We start from the raw sequence: 20,589 nt of genomic DNA on the forward strand, positions 1-20,589 counted from the left end.
GAGGACGAACGTTCATCTTTATCTTCCTTCATGTTAGAAAAATGACTTTTTAATTTTCAGACTGTAATAAGGGAAAGAGCCCCCTTTCTAGATTTAAAGGAGAATGCCATCTGAGTTTTAGCTCTGCTTCTGGTTGGGATTATCCACGACAGATGAAATTCTACGAAGAAGACCACCCTTTCCAATAATGAGCAATCTGGCAAGAACCTGAAAAGTGACAAGCTCACAGGCTGCTTGTCAGAGGGCTGTGCACTTCCCTCCATCCTGACTTAAAAAGCAACAATTCAAGGTCAAAGTAAGGCAGCTGCTTGAGTTGTGGCGCATATTAGTTCTGTTCACCTGAAAACAGCTAAGGAAAAGTAAGACATGAAAAAAAAATCAGCTAAAAAGTAAAGGTGAATATTTTGATTATTACTGAACCTTGAGTTTTATAATGTGCTATATAAACAGTTGTGCTAATTATTCAATAGGAAAGAAATTGAGTGTGTTCACGCAAGTAATCAGGACATACTGCATTTAAATAGCAATAAAAACAAATTTAAGAAAATAAGAGAAAAGGGCCCATGCTGTACAGCCCATGAATCCCATCGGCTTTATCATGAAAGTTTATTGTTTTTAATCCCAGTACAATCAACTACCAGTCACATACAGTAAAAAACAAAAACAACCACAAAGCAATGATGATAGTCTGTGACACTGTACAGTGGAGGAAATATTCTGTTGGAATCCTCCTGAGGATCCCCACCAGACTTCAACAGTTAAGCTAACCCTCCCTCCCCAAATTAGTTAAAAAGAAAAATTAACATCTTGCTTGGGTACAGCAAGATTCTAAAATTTCTTGGGGATACTGGGTAACTTTTAAAAATGAAAGTGGTAGAAACAAAACAAAATTGAAACGTGGAAACACAAGAAGCTTCATGAGGTCTTGGCTTCAGGTCACCTCAAAGCGAACCACCTGGAAAGAAAAGAAAACGGGGTCACTCCAGGAATTGGGACACAGAAGACTCAGTAGACTTCAGTATCTATCCTACCACAACTCCACCCTCCCCAAGAAGAGAAGCCAAGCTTTTCTTAAGTCTTTTCCAAGGTTACAAAAGCCTGCTTTCTTTTCTAAAGTCATTATTGTCAATGTTAGTACTAGTACATACTTACTTGTTCAGAACTAGAAAAATGATTTTTAGTAAAGCATGCTGTCCTCAATATTTTCGAAGCAACCACAAAATAGGCTATTTATGCGGCTGGGTACCCTTACCTTAGAGGAATAATGCTCCATTCAAAAACTAAGTCTCATATATATTTGGTTCGATTGAGGGCTTTTTCAGCCAGGTGACCACTTTCATCTGTGATCTTCTCCCAATCAGTCTGTCCGACCACAAAACCTATGGCCCTTTTCCTATCTGCGTCCTTCTTCTCTTCTAGGTCTGCCCATCTCACCTAAAGAGAAAAATGCATTAGTCTGGGTTGTTTGAAAGCAGGGAAGGAACCCCAAAGGTGCCCTCTTTGGATAATTTAGTGGGTAGATTAACAGACTTAAAAATTACAAGTAAAAGAACTCTGCCACAGTGGCCTTCTTAAATACCTTCTTGTGATGCTCACCGGTTTCAAACTTTTCCCCAACTATAAAGCCAAGTTCTAACACTAAAGCCCTCTTGCTGTGTCCTGTGAGCTCCACGGCATCTGTGGCCAGCACCAAAGGCATTTTACACAGCAATACACTTTCTTCTAGTTCTCATTTTACAGCTCTGAGCCCTGTCTACCTAGAGTCTGTCTAGACACCCTTCCCCACTTTATCCTTTGCAATTAACCACTGTTTCCCTAGGCTTGTCTGGAACTTAGCATACCTACTTTTGAATTTCCATACTGAAGGATGACTATCCATTTATAGAAACATATTATATATGAACTTTAAACAACTTAAGTTTTATCTCTGCCTAATAGCTATTTCTTGAAATTTAATCAAAGAAAAACTAGGGGGCTATAATGTCATTTTCATTCATAAGTTACCAGAGACTACTGCTTCAAATGTTACTATGGCAAGATTTCAACTGCAGATATATGGGTTCTGGAATATTCCCTATTGGTACTTTTTTTTTTAACGGTGGATTTATAAGCTGAGATATATTTATAGCATATATCTCATATTCTATAAGAATAAAAATATTTAAGGAGAGATTATGATACTGTTGCTTATACTGCACACATAATACCAAAGCATATACTATAGTGAAATATGCTATACTTTAATTAATTTTTTGTGAATTATTATGTCCCAAATATAGAGCATTGGAATTCTGTGCTCTTTACACTGGTCATGGAAATACATTATTGCTTTAAAGTATACTGACTTTCTTTTTTAACATTTGCAAGACTGACTGAAATGACTAGGCTTCTAACACATGGTCAGAGGGAATATATAAAGTAGTAGCAGGGAAAACTGGTTAACACTTGAGTCTTTAAAAACATTATTTATTTATGTATGTATATATATACACACATACATACATACATACACACACACATATATATATATATATATATTTTTTTTTTTTTTGGTTTTTTACGAGACAGGGTTTCTCTGTATTGTTTTGGAGGCTGTCGGACCAGCCGGCCTCGAACTCACAGAGATCTGCCTGCCTCTGCCTCACGAGTGCTGGGATTAAAGACATGTGCCACCACTGCCCAGCATGTATTTATATTTTATATGCATGTATGTCTGTGTAAGGGTATTGGATCCCTTGGAATTGGAGTTAAACAGTTCTGAGATGTCATATGGATGCTGGGAATTGAATCCAGATCCTCTGGAAGAATAGTCAGTGCTCTTAACTACTGAACCATCTCTCCAGCCCCCCATTTTTATTTCCACTTTTGTCGTGCATGTATACACAACTGTGGTATGTGTGCATACATGTGCACTGGTGTACACATACCTGTGAGTGTGGAGGCTAGCAGCTGATCTCTGGTGTCTTCCTCTATTGCTCTCCACCTTATATATTGAGGCAGAATCTCAGACTTGTACCAAGAGCTCTAAGAGGCCATTAGCACAGTTAGCCAGTTTGCTCTGGGACTCCTTGTTTCCATATGCTGGGATTACAGGCAGGCCACCACACCCACCTGACTTCTGATCTGGGGATCTAAACTCTGACTCTGGTCCTCACACTTGTACAGCAAGCACTTTATCCACTAAAGCCATCTCCCTAGTCCCACATTTGAATCTTCTTAAAATAGTTTATTCTTGAGCCAAATATGAATGGCCGTGGCATCAAATAACATCCTCCAACGTGGAAGCAATTTCACAAGTTTTTTATGGGAAGAGAACAAAAATAAATTATAAATTTTTCAGATGTACTGGTGGGAATTAACAAATTTGGCGTTCTCCTCTTCCCTGGCTACTTCAAACACCCATCTTCTTTTTTTGGTGGTATTGGAGATGAAACCCAGGGCCCTGTACGTTAGGCAAGTCTCTTACTATTGAGCTTTATGCCCAAAAAATATGTACTATGAGTAATTCATACATACTCATACTTGCATTTAGGAACAAAGGCACATATTTTACTGTAATGTTACTACTGTTAATGATGGATGGGCAGACGTTCAATGGCCACTGAATAAAGAAAAGATTAACTCAGCTCACAGTAAATTTAAATGCCCAGAGCATCCTCAATATTTAAGTACAGAGTAATTGTATCTAGCTACTTGAAAAAATTCTTTCTACCCTGTGTATGGGCTTTTTGCCTGTATGTATGTATGTACGCCTCATGCGTGCAATATTCTTGGCCAGAAGAGGGCATCAGATTCTCTGGAACTGGAATTAAGACAGTTCTAAGTTACCTTGTAGGTGCTGGGAACCCAACTTGGGTCTTCTTCAAGAGCAGCAAGTGCTCTTAACTGCTGAGCCACCCCTCCAGTCCTACATTTTTTAAGCTGGAGTTTAGACTCTAAACTTCAAAACTTAGACAAAATATAATTTTTACTTATTAAAGATTATATTTAGGAGAGAGGGCAGGTGGGATGGGGGTGGATTGGGATATATTTATTTATTATTTTTTAAAGAAAACATTGATTTTAAGCCAGTGGTGGTGCACACCTTTAGTCCCAGCACTTAGGAGGCACAGGCAGGCAGATCTCAGTGAGTTTGAGGCCAGCCTGATCTAGAAAGCAAATTCCAGGACATCTAGGTCTGTTACATATAGAAACCCTGTCTCAAAAAAAGGAAACAATTCTAGTGTTAGTGGTCACTGAAATGGCTGGCTAGGTTTTTGCTGTTGTTTTGTCAGCTTGACACAACTAGAATCATTTGGAAAGAGGGACCCTCAACTGAGAAAATGACTCTATCAGATTGGCCTATTGGCAAGTCTGTGGAGCATTTTCTTGATTAATGTGAGTGATGTCGCCTTGGGCGGGTGGTCCTGAGACGTGTAAGGAAGCAAGCTGAGTAAGCCATAGGGAACAAGCCAACAAGCAGCTTCATCCAGTTTCTGCTTTAGCTCTTATCTCCAAGTTTCTGCCTTGAGTTCCTGCCCTGACTTCCCTCGGGGATTGAGTGTGACCCAAGCTGCTTCTGTTGATGGTATTTTATCACAGCAATAGAAGTACTAACTAAGATAATGGGTAAAAGTGTCTGCCACGAAGCCTAACCATGTGCCCGTGGCCCCTGGGACCCATGTAAAGGTGGAAGAACAGAACCAAGTCCTCAGACTTGTTCTCTGATCTACACACACACACACACACACACACACACACACACACACACACACACACACACACACACACACACACACACGGTGGCATGTACACATACTCAGGACACACAGACATAAATTAAAAATACAACGTTGATTTAGCATAAATAACTGAATTTTAAAACATAGTTTTTTGCTGGGTGTGGTGCATTTCTGGGTTTGAGAATATCTTGGCCTACAGAGTGAGTTCCAGAACAGTCAGGCTACACAGAGAAACCTTGTCTTGAAAAACCAAACCAGCCTGGCTGTGGTGGCACATGCTTTTCATCCCAGCTCTCAGGAGGCAGAGGCAGAAGCAGGTGGATCTCTGAGTTAGAGGACAGCCTGATCTACAAAGAGAGTTCTAGGATAGCCACAGCAGTTACACAGAGAAACCCTGTCTCGACAAACAAACAACAACAAAAAAGGGAAGAAACAAAAATAAAATAAAACCCAAAACCAAACCAAAATGAACAAACAAAAGCCAAAAAACTGTGCTATTATTAGTGCTTGTGTGAAAGCATGCATGCACACACAGGCATGTACGTGTCGCAGCATGTGGAGAGTCAGAGAGTCAGACTCTCTGTGTTTTCTCATCCCACTTTTCTTGCGGGTTCTGGGGATCAAACCCAGGTAATCAGGCTTGTACCACTGGGCAGCAGGCACTTTCACCTCTGAGCTGTCTGCTGGCCAATGACTACTGATTTTTTTTCTTTTTCTTTTTTTTCTGAGATAGGGTTTCTCTGTGGCTTTGGAGGCTGTCCTGGAACTAGCTCTGTAGACCAGGCTGGTCTTGAACTCACCAAGATCAGCCTGCTTCTGCCTCACAAGTGCTGAGATTAAAGGCATGTGCCAGAGAAAGTTAATACTTAGAAACTACTGTATTTCATGCATATCTCTAATGAAACTTATCCTCTTAAAGTCAGTTATTTATTATTATTATTACAGACCTTACACATTCAAGTTTCAGAATGAATAAACTACCGTGAAAACACTAAAAATCAATTACAAGGGGGGAAAAATAACTTTGGTCAGAAACTGGTTCTTAAATGTCCAATTTCCTTCTAATTTTCCTAAAGGTACTTTTGAGATTTATATCATCATGTCTTTTTTTTGGGGGGCCATTTAACTGTAAAAAAATGTATCTAGGGGAGGGCAGGAGGGATGGAGGATGGGAGGGATGGAGGGGAAATTGCTGTCAGGATTTATTGAAAACAAAAAATTAGAAAGGAAATCATACAGAATAATTTTTGCTGACCTCAAAGGTTTGAGGTAAAGAAAAAAAAGATGACCACTTGGAATTGGATAATCCACCAGGATTCTTATCCCTGGAGAAGCCTCATTTTAGCCCTCTTAACAGTCAGTAGTTGTCGATGGCTCTTCACCTGGGGGAGACTCGGTGAACCCAGCATATTGTACTCATATGTATATATACATTAATAATTAAGGAAGAAAACATCATGAATTGAGGGGTACACACAGGAAAAACTGGAGTGGGGAGAGAGTTGGTTACAAGTGTTATAAATACAACACTCAAAAAATAATTAAAAACAAAATGACAAAAAGTTAAAAAAAATCATACAGAAAAAACTTTACTGACACGCAAAGGTTGGAGGTACATGTGTTTCCCATCCATTGCCATCCAAATATTTTTTTTAATTTATTCATTTAATGTGCATTGGTGTTTTGCCAAGGGTATTAGATCACCTGGAACAGAAGTTAAATACAGGTGTGATCTGCCATGAACTGGGAATTGAACTTAGCTTCTGGGAAGTGAACTCAGGTTCTATGCTGAGAATTGAACTCAGCTTCCCTGGAAGAGCAGTCAATGCTCCAACCGCTAAGCTATCTCTTTAGCCTGTCATTCAAATATTTCTAAGAAAGTAAAATTACTTGAAGATCAACCACTTTCTAACTCTTTAAAGAGGCACTAAATACTGCCTCTTGACACTGCTCTTTCTAATTTATGTGTGAGGAAATACAACTCCTGTTAAGAATAAAGTCATAAATAGTATTTTTGAAATTTTATTCATTTATTTGTGAAACTGGGGATGGATCCCAGAACCTGACAAACAATGCAAGTGCTTAAACACTGAGTTACACACTCAACACGAATGATATTTGAAAGCATAGTCATTTCTAATGCGACCCATTCTACAGAATCACCTTTTGAAGACAGTCATAGTTATTTGAGTAAAAACAGAAAAACAGTTCTCATTTCCAATTATTCATTGTCACCAGAGCTGTAACCCACAAGTCAGGTCCTGAGGAGAGCCACTCCTACTGTTCTTTGTGTTTTGTGAGACTGGGTCTCACTCAGCAGCCCAGGCTGGTCTCAAATCATAGGCAACCTTCCTGCTTTTATTCATTCCCAAGATGCTAAGACTGCAGGGATCCACCACCATGCCTAGCTTGAGCCAATTCCACTTTGGTTGGCCTCAGTCCTTGCATGTGGCTGGGCATAAGTGAAAGGCCATTAATGGGATTTCCTTTTCCCATCCCCTCAAACTACGCAGACAAGAGTGGGTTTACTCTATATCTTCAGTATTTGAACTTTTTTGGTTTCCCAAGACAAAGCCAGCCTGCAACTCACTGCTGCCTCTGTCTTTTTAGTGATGGAATTAAAGGTGAACCATCATACTTCACTTCTCTGCAGTTTATCAATGAGCTTTGAAATATGGATTCTTTGAAATGACAGACACCATGATGATAATCTACTAACATTTTTATTCTCTCATATTAAAATACTGTCTAATAGTCAAACACTAAGAAAATTAATTAATTAATTTAAAAGAAATACAAAGAAGGTTTAGAGAGATAATTCAGGAGTTAAGAGCACTTACTGCTCTTGCAGAGGACCCAGATTTGATCTCAAAAGTATTTGGCAGCTTATACGTATCTGTAACTCCATTTCCAGGAGGTCCAATATTCCTTCTGGTCTCTGCAGGCACCAGGTATTCTTATGGCATATATAACATACATGTAGGTAACAATCATACCAATAAAATAAAAATAAATAAATTTTCAAAAATTGACTCATCTGTGCTGAAAGGGTAGGTGTGCCTGTTAACTGCAGCCCCTTTTGTCTTTATTGGGAGCTAGAGACTGAACTTGGGTCCTTATACTTGCATGACAAGCACTTTACTGACAGGCATTTCTCCATTCCCAACTTTCTAAACACCAAATGCTATTTGGATGAGTCTTCACATTTCAGCCGTCTCTTACCCTTTTCTTCCCGGGCTCAGAAGCACGAGTTTCATAGTCATCAGGAAGCTGTAGGTAGTCCTCCATCCTGCTGGCAATCGCCTCCCAGTCACGTTTCCGCTTAGTGCCAGTCCTCAAGCCATCCAACTTGTCTGAGGGACAAACACAGAGCCACAGCATTAACAGTGTGTGAATCAGCACCCAGCACAAAAAGAAAAAGGAGGGCGAGATTGTTTCCAGAGGGCACACCCACATTTTTCAATGCAGCATCATTTTCAGATCCAAACTATCTTCTTGGCTAAGAAAATACCAAATTTTGTGTGATTCCCACGTCTGTTTGATGTTTTACAGGATAATATGTATATTTTGATGGTTTTAGCAATAAATATGGGTAAGTCTAAAAAAGACCGTCCCATCCTCAGGAAAAAAAAATCATACTTCAGCTCTTATGTTCTAAAAAGAAAAATAAAACAAACAAAAAGCCAGTTCTCTTTAAAAATAATTATTTTTTTCTTTAACATGGGGTTAATACCACTTAGTTGATCTATAATGATGTGTGATACTGTATCATATGACAATTAGATAGCAACAAGATAGTAACAAGATAATGTTTAAGGATGTGATTTTGATTATGATTTTGGCTAAGAACACTCATGAGTAGTATTTATGAGTAAGCTGACTATATGAGACCTCCTCTTTGAGCATACTGTAAAGTACTGTTGACTCACCATGCTATGGACTGGTATATCAGCCCAAGTGACTAGATCTGGTTATTTCTTTCTTAATCTTAAATCTGAAAGGTGCTGGCCTCCCAACAACTCACTATTATCAAATAAACAACACATTTAGGATTTATGAGATATGAGGTTAGGTGTCTTAAATAACATGCAATGAGAATGTGTTGTGTCTTTTTTATTTGTTGTTAATATTGATTTTGAATAAAGATGTGGATTATTACGAGTTATGTACATCTGAGCTACAGTGACGCACTTACACCCCCGAGGTTATCCAAACACACTATTGTTAAAGTGAGCTAATAAAGGAAAGCTTAACTGCTTCAGAAACAAATAACAAACATTCAAACTCCATAAAGGATGCAAAATGTGTACACTAGAAATCTTTAAGGCACCGAGTTGGAAAGAATTTTATATGGACAGTACAATGAAAGCGGTGGCAAGGAGGGAGAAGTTATGCTTTTTAATATTCAAACTCCACACCCAACTACTTGTATACAAGCTTTAAGAAGCCATTAAGATTTTGCATAACTGGCAAAGGGTTTAGGTCTCATACCCTTACCTCACAAAAGCAATTATCATTGAAAAATCAGTTATGTAATGACAACAATTTACAAACTCTAGAAAATTGTTTCATCTTTTTTCAACAAAATTTCCCTGAGACGGGCTGCACAGAACCAATCTTCTACTTCTTTTGTGGATATAATGCTGTACCAAATGGCTCTACAGACAGGTAAAGAACCTTTGGCCACATAGGGACACAATATATGGTATCAGAAAACCCAAAATATCCCATAAGTAGTAAAACACCTTAGTTCAAAACCTTAGAAACACAGTGTCTTACCAGAGAGTAAGAAGCTCCAGTACACTCATTAAATAAACTTCAAGGATTTCCAAACTTAGAACAATTGATTTGCATGAACATACTCTGAAGGGAACGTTTCACATTTTAATTCTAACAACAGAGCACGGCCAGGCAGCATTGCAGAAAGGCAGGTGGAAACTGCAAGAGTATTTCCTTGTCCACTAGGTAATGGCAGGAGGTACAGATCATGTGTTCTGTATTTGCAACTTGAAGCCCCCAAGCCTGCATTTCTAGTCAGAGCACCCTTATTTGAAACTTTTGATTTGAAATTTTATTGTACAAGCATGTTTAAAGTTTCTTTTGAGTGCTGAAGAAAGGCTGAACACTCATCCACACACATACTAGAATCCCAAACACTTGGGTGGCATAAAGTAAGAGAAGAGGAATCTGGGTGTTGGTTACAGAAGAAAGACAGGTGTCCACTTCACTTACACATCAGAGGCCTGGGTTGCAAAAGATGATGTTTTAAGAGGATGAATTTGATCCAACTTGGTGGGTCACAGAATTTGCCCACATCTTTAAAACACTGCTCATTACTATAGCGCAACAGAAAAATTCCATAGATACATCTGTATATTTTCTAAATATAAATGGTATTTGAAAACTTGTTCAAGGTGAACATACAAGAGTTATGTGCCTACACAAATAACAATTACACCTCAACTGTGAAAATATGATTCAGTTTGTCTGATGAGTAGAAGGCTAAAATACAGCTCCTAAGTACAGAAAGTGACATTAAGATGACAAAAGCAGAAACCTATTAGGATGATAACAGTCTCAAACATACTAGGTCATACAAGTGTGAGAAACTAAAACTCAACATTACTAGAATTGAAGTAGGTGTAGTACTAAATCCTAGCAGACCATGTCTATTTCCCAGTTAAGAAAGAGCAGTCAGGTATAACTAACACTGGTCATTCAATCCGATGCCAGATACAACTTAGGCCAATAACTTTTAAACTGATGTTGCTTCCGATTTAACAGACACACACAGGCTGACCTGTATATTAAGCACAAATAAAGATTTTGCAATGAATTCTGGTCAGCGGCTTGGAAGAGTAAGTAGAAAAGTGTTTTCTTACTGGGAGACTCATTTAAAAATCAAACCCTCAGCTTTGTCTCAGTTTTTTCAGCTCAGTGTGTAACACAGATAAAGCTTGTTATGCTTCCACCTCAACATAATCATGTTGCTTATAGAAATTTCAGAATGCTGGTAGAATACTCAGAGAAGTAAATTGCACCTGGTAACCAAACATTAAATCTGATGAGATATGAAAGGCAACACAAATAGGCTATTTCTCAGATGACGCTCATGAGTGAGAGGCCAATTTCAAAAGGAGTAAGCACTTTGATAAAGCTTACACTCAATTTTTCTTCTTCCCAGGCTGGATTAACTTTCAAGATAATCCAGCAGTGTCAGATGCTAGGTTCTTATACAAAACATCACAGTCACCCCTTTTACAATGAAGTGAATTTCCCTTTCTAGATTGATTACTAGTGCCATTACTGAAAAGATTTATGATAAACCCACTTCTGCAATTCACTGTGTAATGTCTTTAAAATTGACAGACTGTATAAGACACATTTCTGAGAAATAAGAGAAAAGTCATATTTCCCAGAAATCAGTACAAACATTAATAACATTTTTCTTGAACAGTCATCACGGCTATGTTCCATTTTCTTTTCTCCTCTAAAACTAGAAAGGAAAATAGAAAATGAAATGGCTCATTTTTTAAAAAGCACAATCCCACATCATGTATTACATAACACCTTGGGAGAATATTTGCTAAAATAATCATCACTCTTACAATGCCCTTATTTTTATGATCACTCTTTGACACGGAAGCTCATCACTAAATAAAGCACCAGCAGAAACAAATGATCTTCTAGTCTTAAGGGTATTTAAAAAGTACAACACTTCAAACAGAGTCAACCTAATTCAAAAGAAGTAAAACTAAGATATCATTCTTTTAAAAATGTAAGCTGCGGTTACTATTTTCTTAAATATTTAACTGCATTTAAGCAAAAAAGTATGTGTGGGAAGAGAGCTGATTACTGTTAAGTTTCTCAGAGGAAAGATTTGCAGACGAATATGATAGTCACAAACCATTTTTACTTGACACATGCTAAATTTTTTAGATTTTATAGTAAGCACCTATTCACATGATAGTTCCCATAATACTACAGTTTATGGACCTATCTTTTAAGACACAACCTAGTCAAAATCAACTGCTATCTCTAACCCAAGTGAGCCACTTTACTTCCCTTTGATGTAAAGGTCACATGACCTCAGCAGCAAAAGTGCTGCATAGCCAAAGTCAGTATATGGACTTAGGTCACTGAGACGGTTGCTTAGTTCTGGAATAACAGTCCATCACAGGAAAACTGTAGTTACCTTTCCTATCAGTAAGTCCTGGCATGGTTCCTTTAATTTCTACTGACACAGAAATTGACATGTTAAATTGGTCTCTTTAAGTGAAGAAAAAAAGACTGAAAAAAAACATCACCTTACATTATCACACTATAATACTTCAGGAATCCACTTAATACATACAATTTTTTTACTTGACTAAATCAGGCAACTCTAAGCTTTGATTTAAACAATCATTCAAACCGGTTTACCTTGTAACTTGGGACTAAAAACAGAATGAATGAAATTTTAAATGGCGTCTTCTTAAATATTTCAATTATGTATTTACTTTGAAACACAGAAACTCGAATTTATTACACAAGATATCTTCTTTTTAATCCCTAGTATTTATTATAATTATTACTAAAGTACTCACAAACAAGTTCAACTTTGGGTTACAGGCAAATATTCTTTTAAAAAAGAAATGTTAGGAGCACATTTCTAATTAATACTAAATATGAATGTTAGAAGTGACAGCATGTTACTATGCTTATCAAATATTTCTAATTATCCTAAAAACTTCGAATGATATCAAAAGCATTGTTTTTTTGTAAAAAAAACAAAAAACAAAACCCAACTTTTTACTCTGTCACAGACCTAAGTAGCCAAGGCAAAAGCTAGTGAAATGACTGAGGATGTAAGCAGAAGTTTCTGCCTTTACTCTGTGCAGTGGAGCACTCTATGACCATGACCTTCAGGTATCACATATAAAAACAGGAAAAAGGAAATACCCACCTAGCTTTGCCTCAGAAGTGTCCATCTCCCATTTGCTTTTCGGAATGTAACCCTAAATCGTACACAGAGAGAAGCTCGAAGGGTTAGAAAGAGACACATACATGCATAACACGTTTGAATTGGAAAAGCATTAAAACTGGGAATGGATTCAGTTGCCACTCACTAGTTATAAATATATCCTATGGAAAATATAACTTTATTATCCTTGAAGAAAGTTAAGTGACCAAATTCACCAAACTTGACTGCACATTTCAGAGCAGTCATCATGACAGGATCATGAAGGCACTTTGAGGCAGTGTGCTAAGGACTCAACTGTAGCCTCAACACCAGATGTGCAGCAATTATGGCAAATATGTACAAATAGTTACTGAGCCAGGATCAATATCACTCAGAAAATTTATAAACTAGCAAGTTTACTTTCTAAGTACAACTGCTATTCTCAAGTAATTGAAGCCATGATGTCCAAAAGTGTTCTTCAAGATAGCATTTCAGTGTCATTTTAAGAGGAAAAGAAAAACTGGTATTTGAACCCAACTACCCCATTATCAAGTTCACACTCATTTTAAAATGACTCAATCCATGTACCAGTTAGATCTTACACAGGCTAATTTTATTGAATTAACTTCAGAGCAGATTTCTTTCACCAGATGAAAATAAAATTATTTTTGATAGCTTCTAATTTTTATGTTTTCCTGTTATGTGATAAACCAGAAATTACCACAAGCAATTTACAGCTTACATAAGATAACTGAGTAATTTATTTTAAACAAATTCCCCAAACATTTTCCAATGTCCCAGGGTGCCTACAACTATGTAGTAATTCCTTCTGTTTATTCCTCTAGTCAGTTTATCCCATGTCATTTATTACGATTCATCTTTTCCTTTATTTGGACTGCGGTTTCAATTAGATCCCATTATACAGAAATGTTACTATTAGGACCTAGTGAACCAGACAAATTCATTGAAGATTTGTCTCCTAGGAGTCATCTCTCTACTGTTGAGAATGTTCAAGGTCATAGAGCAGACTGCCACACAGCTGCCTTGAAAACATGTTGAAGACATCGTAACAATCTCTACAGGAGAGTCGCCTGAGCATCATAATCCAGGAAACCTTTGCATTTATACATTGCTTGTCTATCAGAACTAAGAATTACTAGGTAGTTTTTCAGATTATAAATTACATTTTTTTTTTTTGAAAAACAGATCAAACCAAGAAAAGGCTGTGCTGATGTGATGGTGTTCAAAGTTAAATACTGAGGAAATGTGTACAAGTGTTACCTCAAAAACCCCTAAAATCACAAGCATCACTAGAGTAGCATACTTATAGACTCTGAACCACATGTACTAGGTTTGCAAAAGCACTAAAGGCAGGAATCTACCTCACCAACAATCCCTAAGGATTCTTTTACCTAAGAAAAGTTTGGATTTCATGAAGTACAGAACTGAAAATGTAGTTTACTGAGAATTCTGTTAAAGTGGTCTGAATGACATAAAACTCATTCATATAACCTTGGTTAGTATTCTCCAGGAATCTTTTACCCTTGGGATAGATTCCAAAAGTAAAAGAGCTGGATTCTGCTATGTGACTGGGTACTTAGAGTAAAGTATATTTATTTTCCCCTGCTGGGAACCATCCTGGTCATCCTTTAAACCATCATCCTTTAGCTTCTTAAAGTGGTAGGCCACATGGAAATAAAACAGTCCAGCAGAGTAGAATTTTAAGGCTTCCTTACCAGGTCTCTGATGCAAAACTAGTGTTACAAATGTGTTTCCCCTTTAAAAAGTAACTGTACATTTAATTAAAAGCTCTAGGTTGACTACATTTAAGCAAGTGAGATAAAGCATATCCTGAAATAAAACTACCACAAAAGGTGGAGTTCCAAAAGCTAATAATTGTGGATTTCTTTAACTCACTTTCTAGTACACACTACAAGTAGCTAGTGAGGTTATTAACTGCTATCCAGAACAGTGTGGGCCTTTAAATAAATTTCCTACTCACATTTTAGAGTATGTATGTCAAAATGCAACCTGATTAAGCAAAATAAGACTATTAAAAACCATACTGAGACTCAATTATCATTAACTTTAAAGCTTATTTTTTAATACACATTAAAAAAAATCTAGGAATGTAGAGGTCAACACCAGTGCTATATAAACACAGATTCTATCAAGAGTCTTCTATGTCACACATTCCTTGTAGACTATGTTTTAGGGGACAGGAATCAGGAATCTCTGTACATTTTCATTAAGAGAAGTATGAGAAGTAACTTTAGCAAGAGCTGAAATATCAAATAAAGCAAGTAATACTGTGGATTTAAGAAGCAATACTATCCAAAGGCATTGTTAATCTCTGTACCTCATTGGCCAACACTAAAACGTCAGTAATTGTATAGGTTTCAATTCTTGAGTGACAGGGTAAGGCAAACATCTCCAGAGGCATAATCAAAAACATTTATAGGAGGTACACAGAACTTTAAACCCACATTATTTTCTCATCAGCCTTGGTAAAAATCCATTGCCTACACAGTCATTTTTGCCATCACGTAACAAGACAAAACAAGAACAAATCCAGCAGCCAGTGGCAGCCCTTCCCCTCTTCATTCAATAAGTTCTTCTGCCTTAGGTGACAGAACTCAATTTTGAGATCTTATAGCAAAGAAGAGACAAATATGTATATAATGGATAGACTATACCACATACCTGCTGGAATGGAAAAAAATGCCCTTTCATATGTAATGTACTTTCTCGAAAGTATATTCTCTTACCACCACCCACAGCTAGCTGAGTACAAAGATGAGTTTCTTAGCACTCTTATAAATTTTTCTTTACACCACAAAGCTTTTTTGGACTAGGGAAAAATAAAAAGGATCTAAAGTCTCCATGAGGATGATTACGGAAAGTTTTACTATAAAAAGTGTGTCTCAACACTAGTGATCTAACTACAGATCTGAACATAAACACTCCTTAAGAATAACAAAGAGACACTTTGTTCAAAGTGGTTGGTCTGTCTCCTACCAGTTCGCTTTCCTCTTCTTCTGCATCTTTCTTTTCTTCCTTCTGTTCTTCAATATTTGCATCAAAATCTTCCATCTCTACCTACAATATGCCAATACTCATTTTTAAAAAGGATTGCATTAGCATTTTAAGGAAACATTGATTAACTAGGATCTGCAATAAGGACAAGACAGCCCAGGCTCCTCTGTCCCGCTTGATGTGGGACTAAGAAAACCACAGAAAGATGTTCCTGGAATTTTCATCTTTATCCTTGTAAAGTTAGGCAAAATATTTTACTCCAAGTAGATGGGTACCTGTTTTTCATACTCAAGAGATTACAGACTTTTAAAAGCCTTTAACAAGTTTTATCTAATCAAATTTCAAAATAAGAGAGACAGGGGAGGGGCACAATTACAGATATGAGAGCACAGAGATGTGAGATGTACTAGAAGGTAAAAGCATAGAAGAACATAACTAACATGCCTGAGGGAGACCATCAAAGCTGGTACAAGGAAGAGTACAACAGTGTTTCCAACATGGTGGTTCCTCCTAAAGAGACAGCAGATGCTGGAGGAGAAGCATAGTCAGGAATTCAGGCTACACTAACAAGGAATGTTTTGGCTGGGTGGTGGTGGCGCACGCCTTTAATCCCAGCACTCGGGAGGCAGAGGCAGGCGGATCTCTGTGAGTTGGAGGCCGGGCTGGACCCACAGCCTCCAAAACAATACAGAAAAACCCTGTCTCGTAAAACAAAACAAAACAAAAAAACAAAACAAGAAATGTTTTGGGGAGACTTCTGAAAATAATCATAGAAAGAATTTAAGGCACCCCATTAAAAACTGTTAGCTCTTTTTATCTTTTTTGGACAGGATCTGGTTACATAGACCAGTCTGGCTTCAAATTCACAGAGAACTACCTGCCTCTCCCTCCTAAGCACTGGGATTAAAAGCACCATCAGTCCTCATCAAAATTGTTACTTTTAAGGTAGTGATGTAAATATAACAGATGCCAGTGTTTATAAGATACATAAGAGATAATCTAGGAAGCTAGTATGGACATAAAACTTATAATCTCAGAAAGACTGTTTTCATGTGCAAAGTAAAAACTGAGCTAAGGCTGGGCAATGGTGGCACATTCCTTTAATTCCAGCACTTGAGAAGCAGAGGCAGGTGGATCTCTGTGAGTTTGAGCCAGCCTGGTCTATAGAATGAGTTCTAGGACAGCCAGGGCCACACAGAGAAACCTTGTCTTAAAAACAAAAAAATAAAAATAAACAAACAAACAACTGAGCTAAGGACAGAGTTCTATGTGATTTCTTAAGGTCTGGAAAGGCTAAGTCAGAAAAGGAAACCATGCTGAGATGATATGGAGAGAACTGGAAAGCCAGAATATAGACTCATGAAAGCCAGGAAAAGAAGAGTATGCTTTTAGAAGGTGGCATGATCAATTCTATCACCTGTGGCTATAAACTTGGGCAAAAGGAGTGTCTGTTCCCAAGCCTCAGAATCACACATTAAAAACTGCACTATTCAAAGAACAAAGTCAAACAAAACAGAAGTACACAAATCATTGAGACAGAAATTCATTCTCTGTTCATGATAAAAACTTTCTTCCACCAAACTAATAACTACCATCAAAAGTTAGCAATGGGGGTTGGAGAGATAGCTCAGTGATTAAGAACACGGACTGCTCTTCAATTCCCAGCACCCACAAGGCAGCTCACAACTGTCTGTAACTCCAGTTCCAGGGGACCAGACACCCATGACAAAACACTAATGCACATAAAGTAGAAATAAAAAAAAAAGAGTTAGAAATGAGTGAAAATGTGTTGGAAAAAAATTAACTAATAGATATTTATAGATTACTTATTACAAATTGAAAAAAGGAGAAAAACTCGATATAACCCTGGTGCCAAGGTTCAGACCAACACCTTAATCACAATGAGGTAAACTGACATTTCAAATGATGAGAACCAAATGTGAGGCACCTAGAACAGATAATTTGTGCAGCATTCCTGCCAAAGTTTTGTTTTTATACATTCATTCATTTACTTGTGTGAACATAGACATGTGTCCATTGCCCTGGCGCACAACAGGACGTCAGAGAGCAATTTGCAGGAGTTAATTCCCACTCAGCCATCTCCCCAGCCCCGTCTACTATTAATTTAAACTAATGGAAACAGACAACTCAAACTTATGGGCACTCTACAGAACAACTGGTCTATATACATAAAAATTGTTTTTATGGTAGGCTGAGAAATTACATTTTATAATGTAAGTCTGAATCTGGGATTTTTTTTTCTTTCTTTTTTCTTTTTTTTCCCAGACAGGATTTCTCTGTATTGTTTTCAAGGCTGTCCTGGAACATTCTCTGTAGACCAGGCTGGCCTCAAACTCACAGAGGTCCGCCTGCCTCTGCCTCCCGAGTGCTGGGATTAAAAGTGTGTGTCACCAATACCCAGCTAGGACAAGCAATCTTAATGACCTAAATTCAAATCCCCTGAACTGTAACAGCAGGCATAAGTGTATATGCTTCAAAGTGTGGGAGACATGTGTGCAGGTCAGAGTTTACAGCAGGTGTCTTCCTCTATTATATAGTTCTCTACTTTTTTTTCCCCCAGGTAGGGTTTCTCTGTGTAACCCTGGCTGTCATGGAACACATCTACAGACCAGCTGACCTCTGACTCCAAAGTACTAAAATTAAAGGCGTATGCCACCTTATTTTCTGAGACAGGGTTTCTCATTGAACCTAGGACTCAACAATTTAGACTGGTTAGCCACTGAGCCCCAGGGATCTCTCTCTTTTGGTTTTAACAGACAAGGTTTTTGAAGACAAGGTGTCTCTGTGTAACAGCTCTAGCTGTCCTGAAAGTAGAACAGGTTAGCCTTGACTCACAGAGGTCTGCCTGCTTCTGCCTCGAGTGCTGGTTATATAAGAGAGATCCCTGAGGATCTTATATACCCCTCCAAAGTACTGGGATTACAGGCAAGGGCCAATGTGTTCAGTGTTTGTATGAGTGTAGGATTCAAAATACAGGTCATATGCTTTCATGGCAAGCATTTTACTGAGTGAGCCATTTTTCAAATTATAAAAAGTCATCAAAGCTGGGCATGGTGGTGCATGTCTTCTCTGTGACTTCAAGGCCAACCTGATCTATAAAAGGAGTTCCGGGCCAGTCAGGGCCATACAGTGGCCCAGTTTCATCCCACACAAAAAGGTGTTATAAAGTACATCATCAGGACAGGTGATGAAATCTAAATATAGACTATTTTGAACCTAACTCAAGGAAATTCAGAGGCTGAATTAAGGAACTGGCTGTGGGGTATGGCCTAGGGGAAAAGTAGGGTTAAGTAAATTAAAGTACAAACAAACAAACATAATTTAGGAAACATATTTTACTTAATATAATTAACTATATTTCTTCTTCTTGGTTTTTTGAGACAGAGTCTCTCTATGTAGATCTGACTATCCTGAAATTCACTCTGTAGACCAGGCTAACCTTCAACTCAGAGCTCTGCTTACCTCTGCCTCCCAAGTACTGAGACTAAAGGTGTATGTTATCAGCCTGGCTAATGCTAACTTTCTTAAATTTTATAATTAACTAAATTTGTTAGAGAATGTCCTTGTTCTTAGAAGACAGCCATCAACATATTTAGGGGTGATGGACGAAGATTTGTCAACTTAACTTTCATATGGTTCTACAGTAATGGTATTATAATGTTACTAAGTATTTATAAAGAAAAATGTGGGAAAATATTAACAATCAGATTCATTAAGATCATTAAAAGGTACATATGTGCACTTACATTGCTCATGTGGCTTTTCTGGAAGTTTAAAACTTTTCAAGTAAAGAAAGTGAAATGTGTTGCTTAATCTTAACTGCATTTGAGGCAAAGATACATACTTACTTCTTCAATTGCAGCATCTTGTAGCAAGGAACGGATATCTAGACGCATCATGTGACGAGGTGCAGTTTCCCAATGATCAGCCATCTATTGAAATATTCAGGATAAGTTATCTCAGACAACTACTCCTATTAAAGATGAAATAAACTGTCAAGATAAATCCAATTAATGCTACAACAGGCTAGTTCCAAGAAGAGCAAGGCAACTCCTTCCAGTTAAAACACAGAAAGGAAGACATTTATTGAAGCAGGTAGAAAAGACATTCAGAAAGAAGAGATGAGATGGGTGACCTTAAGATACAGTGCTGATGCTGAAAGAATGATGTTTGGGTACTCCAGACCCATGTTCCTAAAAAAATCACCTTATTTATTTCTTTAAGCTTTCTTCCATGAATATTTCTCTTGCCACAAGTCTGGTTATCGGCACTCATTTCAGCCAAATACACCTAAACAGAAATAAGTAATGAGAACACCAAGAAATAGAAAACTCAAGCTAAAAGCACTTCAAAAGTTCTTCTAAGACCATACCTCAAAACCCTTGGTTTTTGCTGCACTCCAAAACTGGTCAAAATGTCTAACTCTGTCATTGATAGCATCCAGAATGATGAAAGGGAAAAAACCATCATCCAGAGTCTTTTTGAATGTTTTGAACATGCTGGTGCGGTACGTCTCCTCCATCTCAGCTTCATATTCATATTCCATCACCTAAGACCACAGAGAGATGGGGTTAACAGGAGGAGGGAATCAGACTCAGCCTGCTAACACAGAAATAGGAGGACTTTGCAGCCTTCACACCTAAGTACCAAAGCCAGTACTAGAAGACAGGAAGTAGTCATCTTCAAAACACCCTGCAACTCAAGCCAGACATGATGGTACACACCTTGAATGCTAGTAGGTGAGACAAGCAGATCCTTGTGAGTTCAAGACTAACCTGGTCAAGTTGGCGAGTTCCAGGCCAGCCAGGACTATGGAATACCTTGCCTCAAACAGCAATAAACCAACCCTGTCTCAAAAAACAAAACAAA

At 37.8% G+C, this 20,589-nt stretch overlaps 1 protein-coding gene across 3 annotated transcripts in view; it reads right to left on the reverse strand.

Annotated features, from left to right (window-relative positions):
- Window positions 1-589: 589 nt before the first annotated feature.
- Ylpm1 (YLP motif containing 1) overlaps window positions 590-20,589 on the reverse strand; it is a 74,533-nt gene continuing 54,533 nt past the window's right edge. For 2 of the 3 annotated variants that reach the window (XM_040742749.1, XM_040742750.1), the window contains 8 exons: window positions 20,093-20,269; window positions 19,927-20,010; window positions 19,569-19,652; window positions 15,682-15,762; window positions 12,667-12,718; window positions 7,944-8,074; window positions 1,253-1,434; window positions 590-955 (listed from right to left, as the gene is read on the reverse strand). In XM_040742749.1, coding sequence (XP_040598683.1) covers window positions 1,288-1,434; window positions 7,944-8,074; window positions 12,667-12,718; window positions 15,682-15,762; window positions 19,569-19,652; window positions 19,927-20,010; window positions 20,093-20,269 — 756 coding nt within the window. In that variant the 3' untranslated portion in view covers window positions 590-955; window positions 1,253-1,287. Of the gene's footprint in view, window positions 956-1,252; window positions 1,435-7,943; window positions 8,075-12,666; window positions 12,719-15,681; window positions 15,763-19,568; window positions 19,653-19,926; window positions 20,011-20,092; window positions 20,270-20,589 lie in introns of those variants that run through there. The other variant, XR_005876210.1, reaches the window with a different exon arrangement.

Source organism: Mesocricetus auratus, unplaced genomic scaffold, assembly GCF_017639785.1.
Source record: "Mesocricetus auratus isolate SY011 unplaced genomic scaffold, BCM_Maur_2.0 Super-Scaffold_15014, whole genome shotgun sequence".
NCBI lineage: Eukaryota > Metazoa > Chordata > Mammalia > Rodentia > Cricetidae > Mesocricetus > Mesocricetus auratus.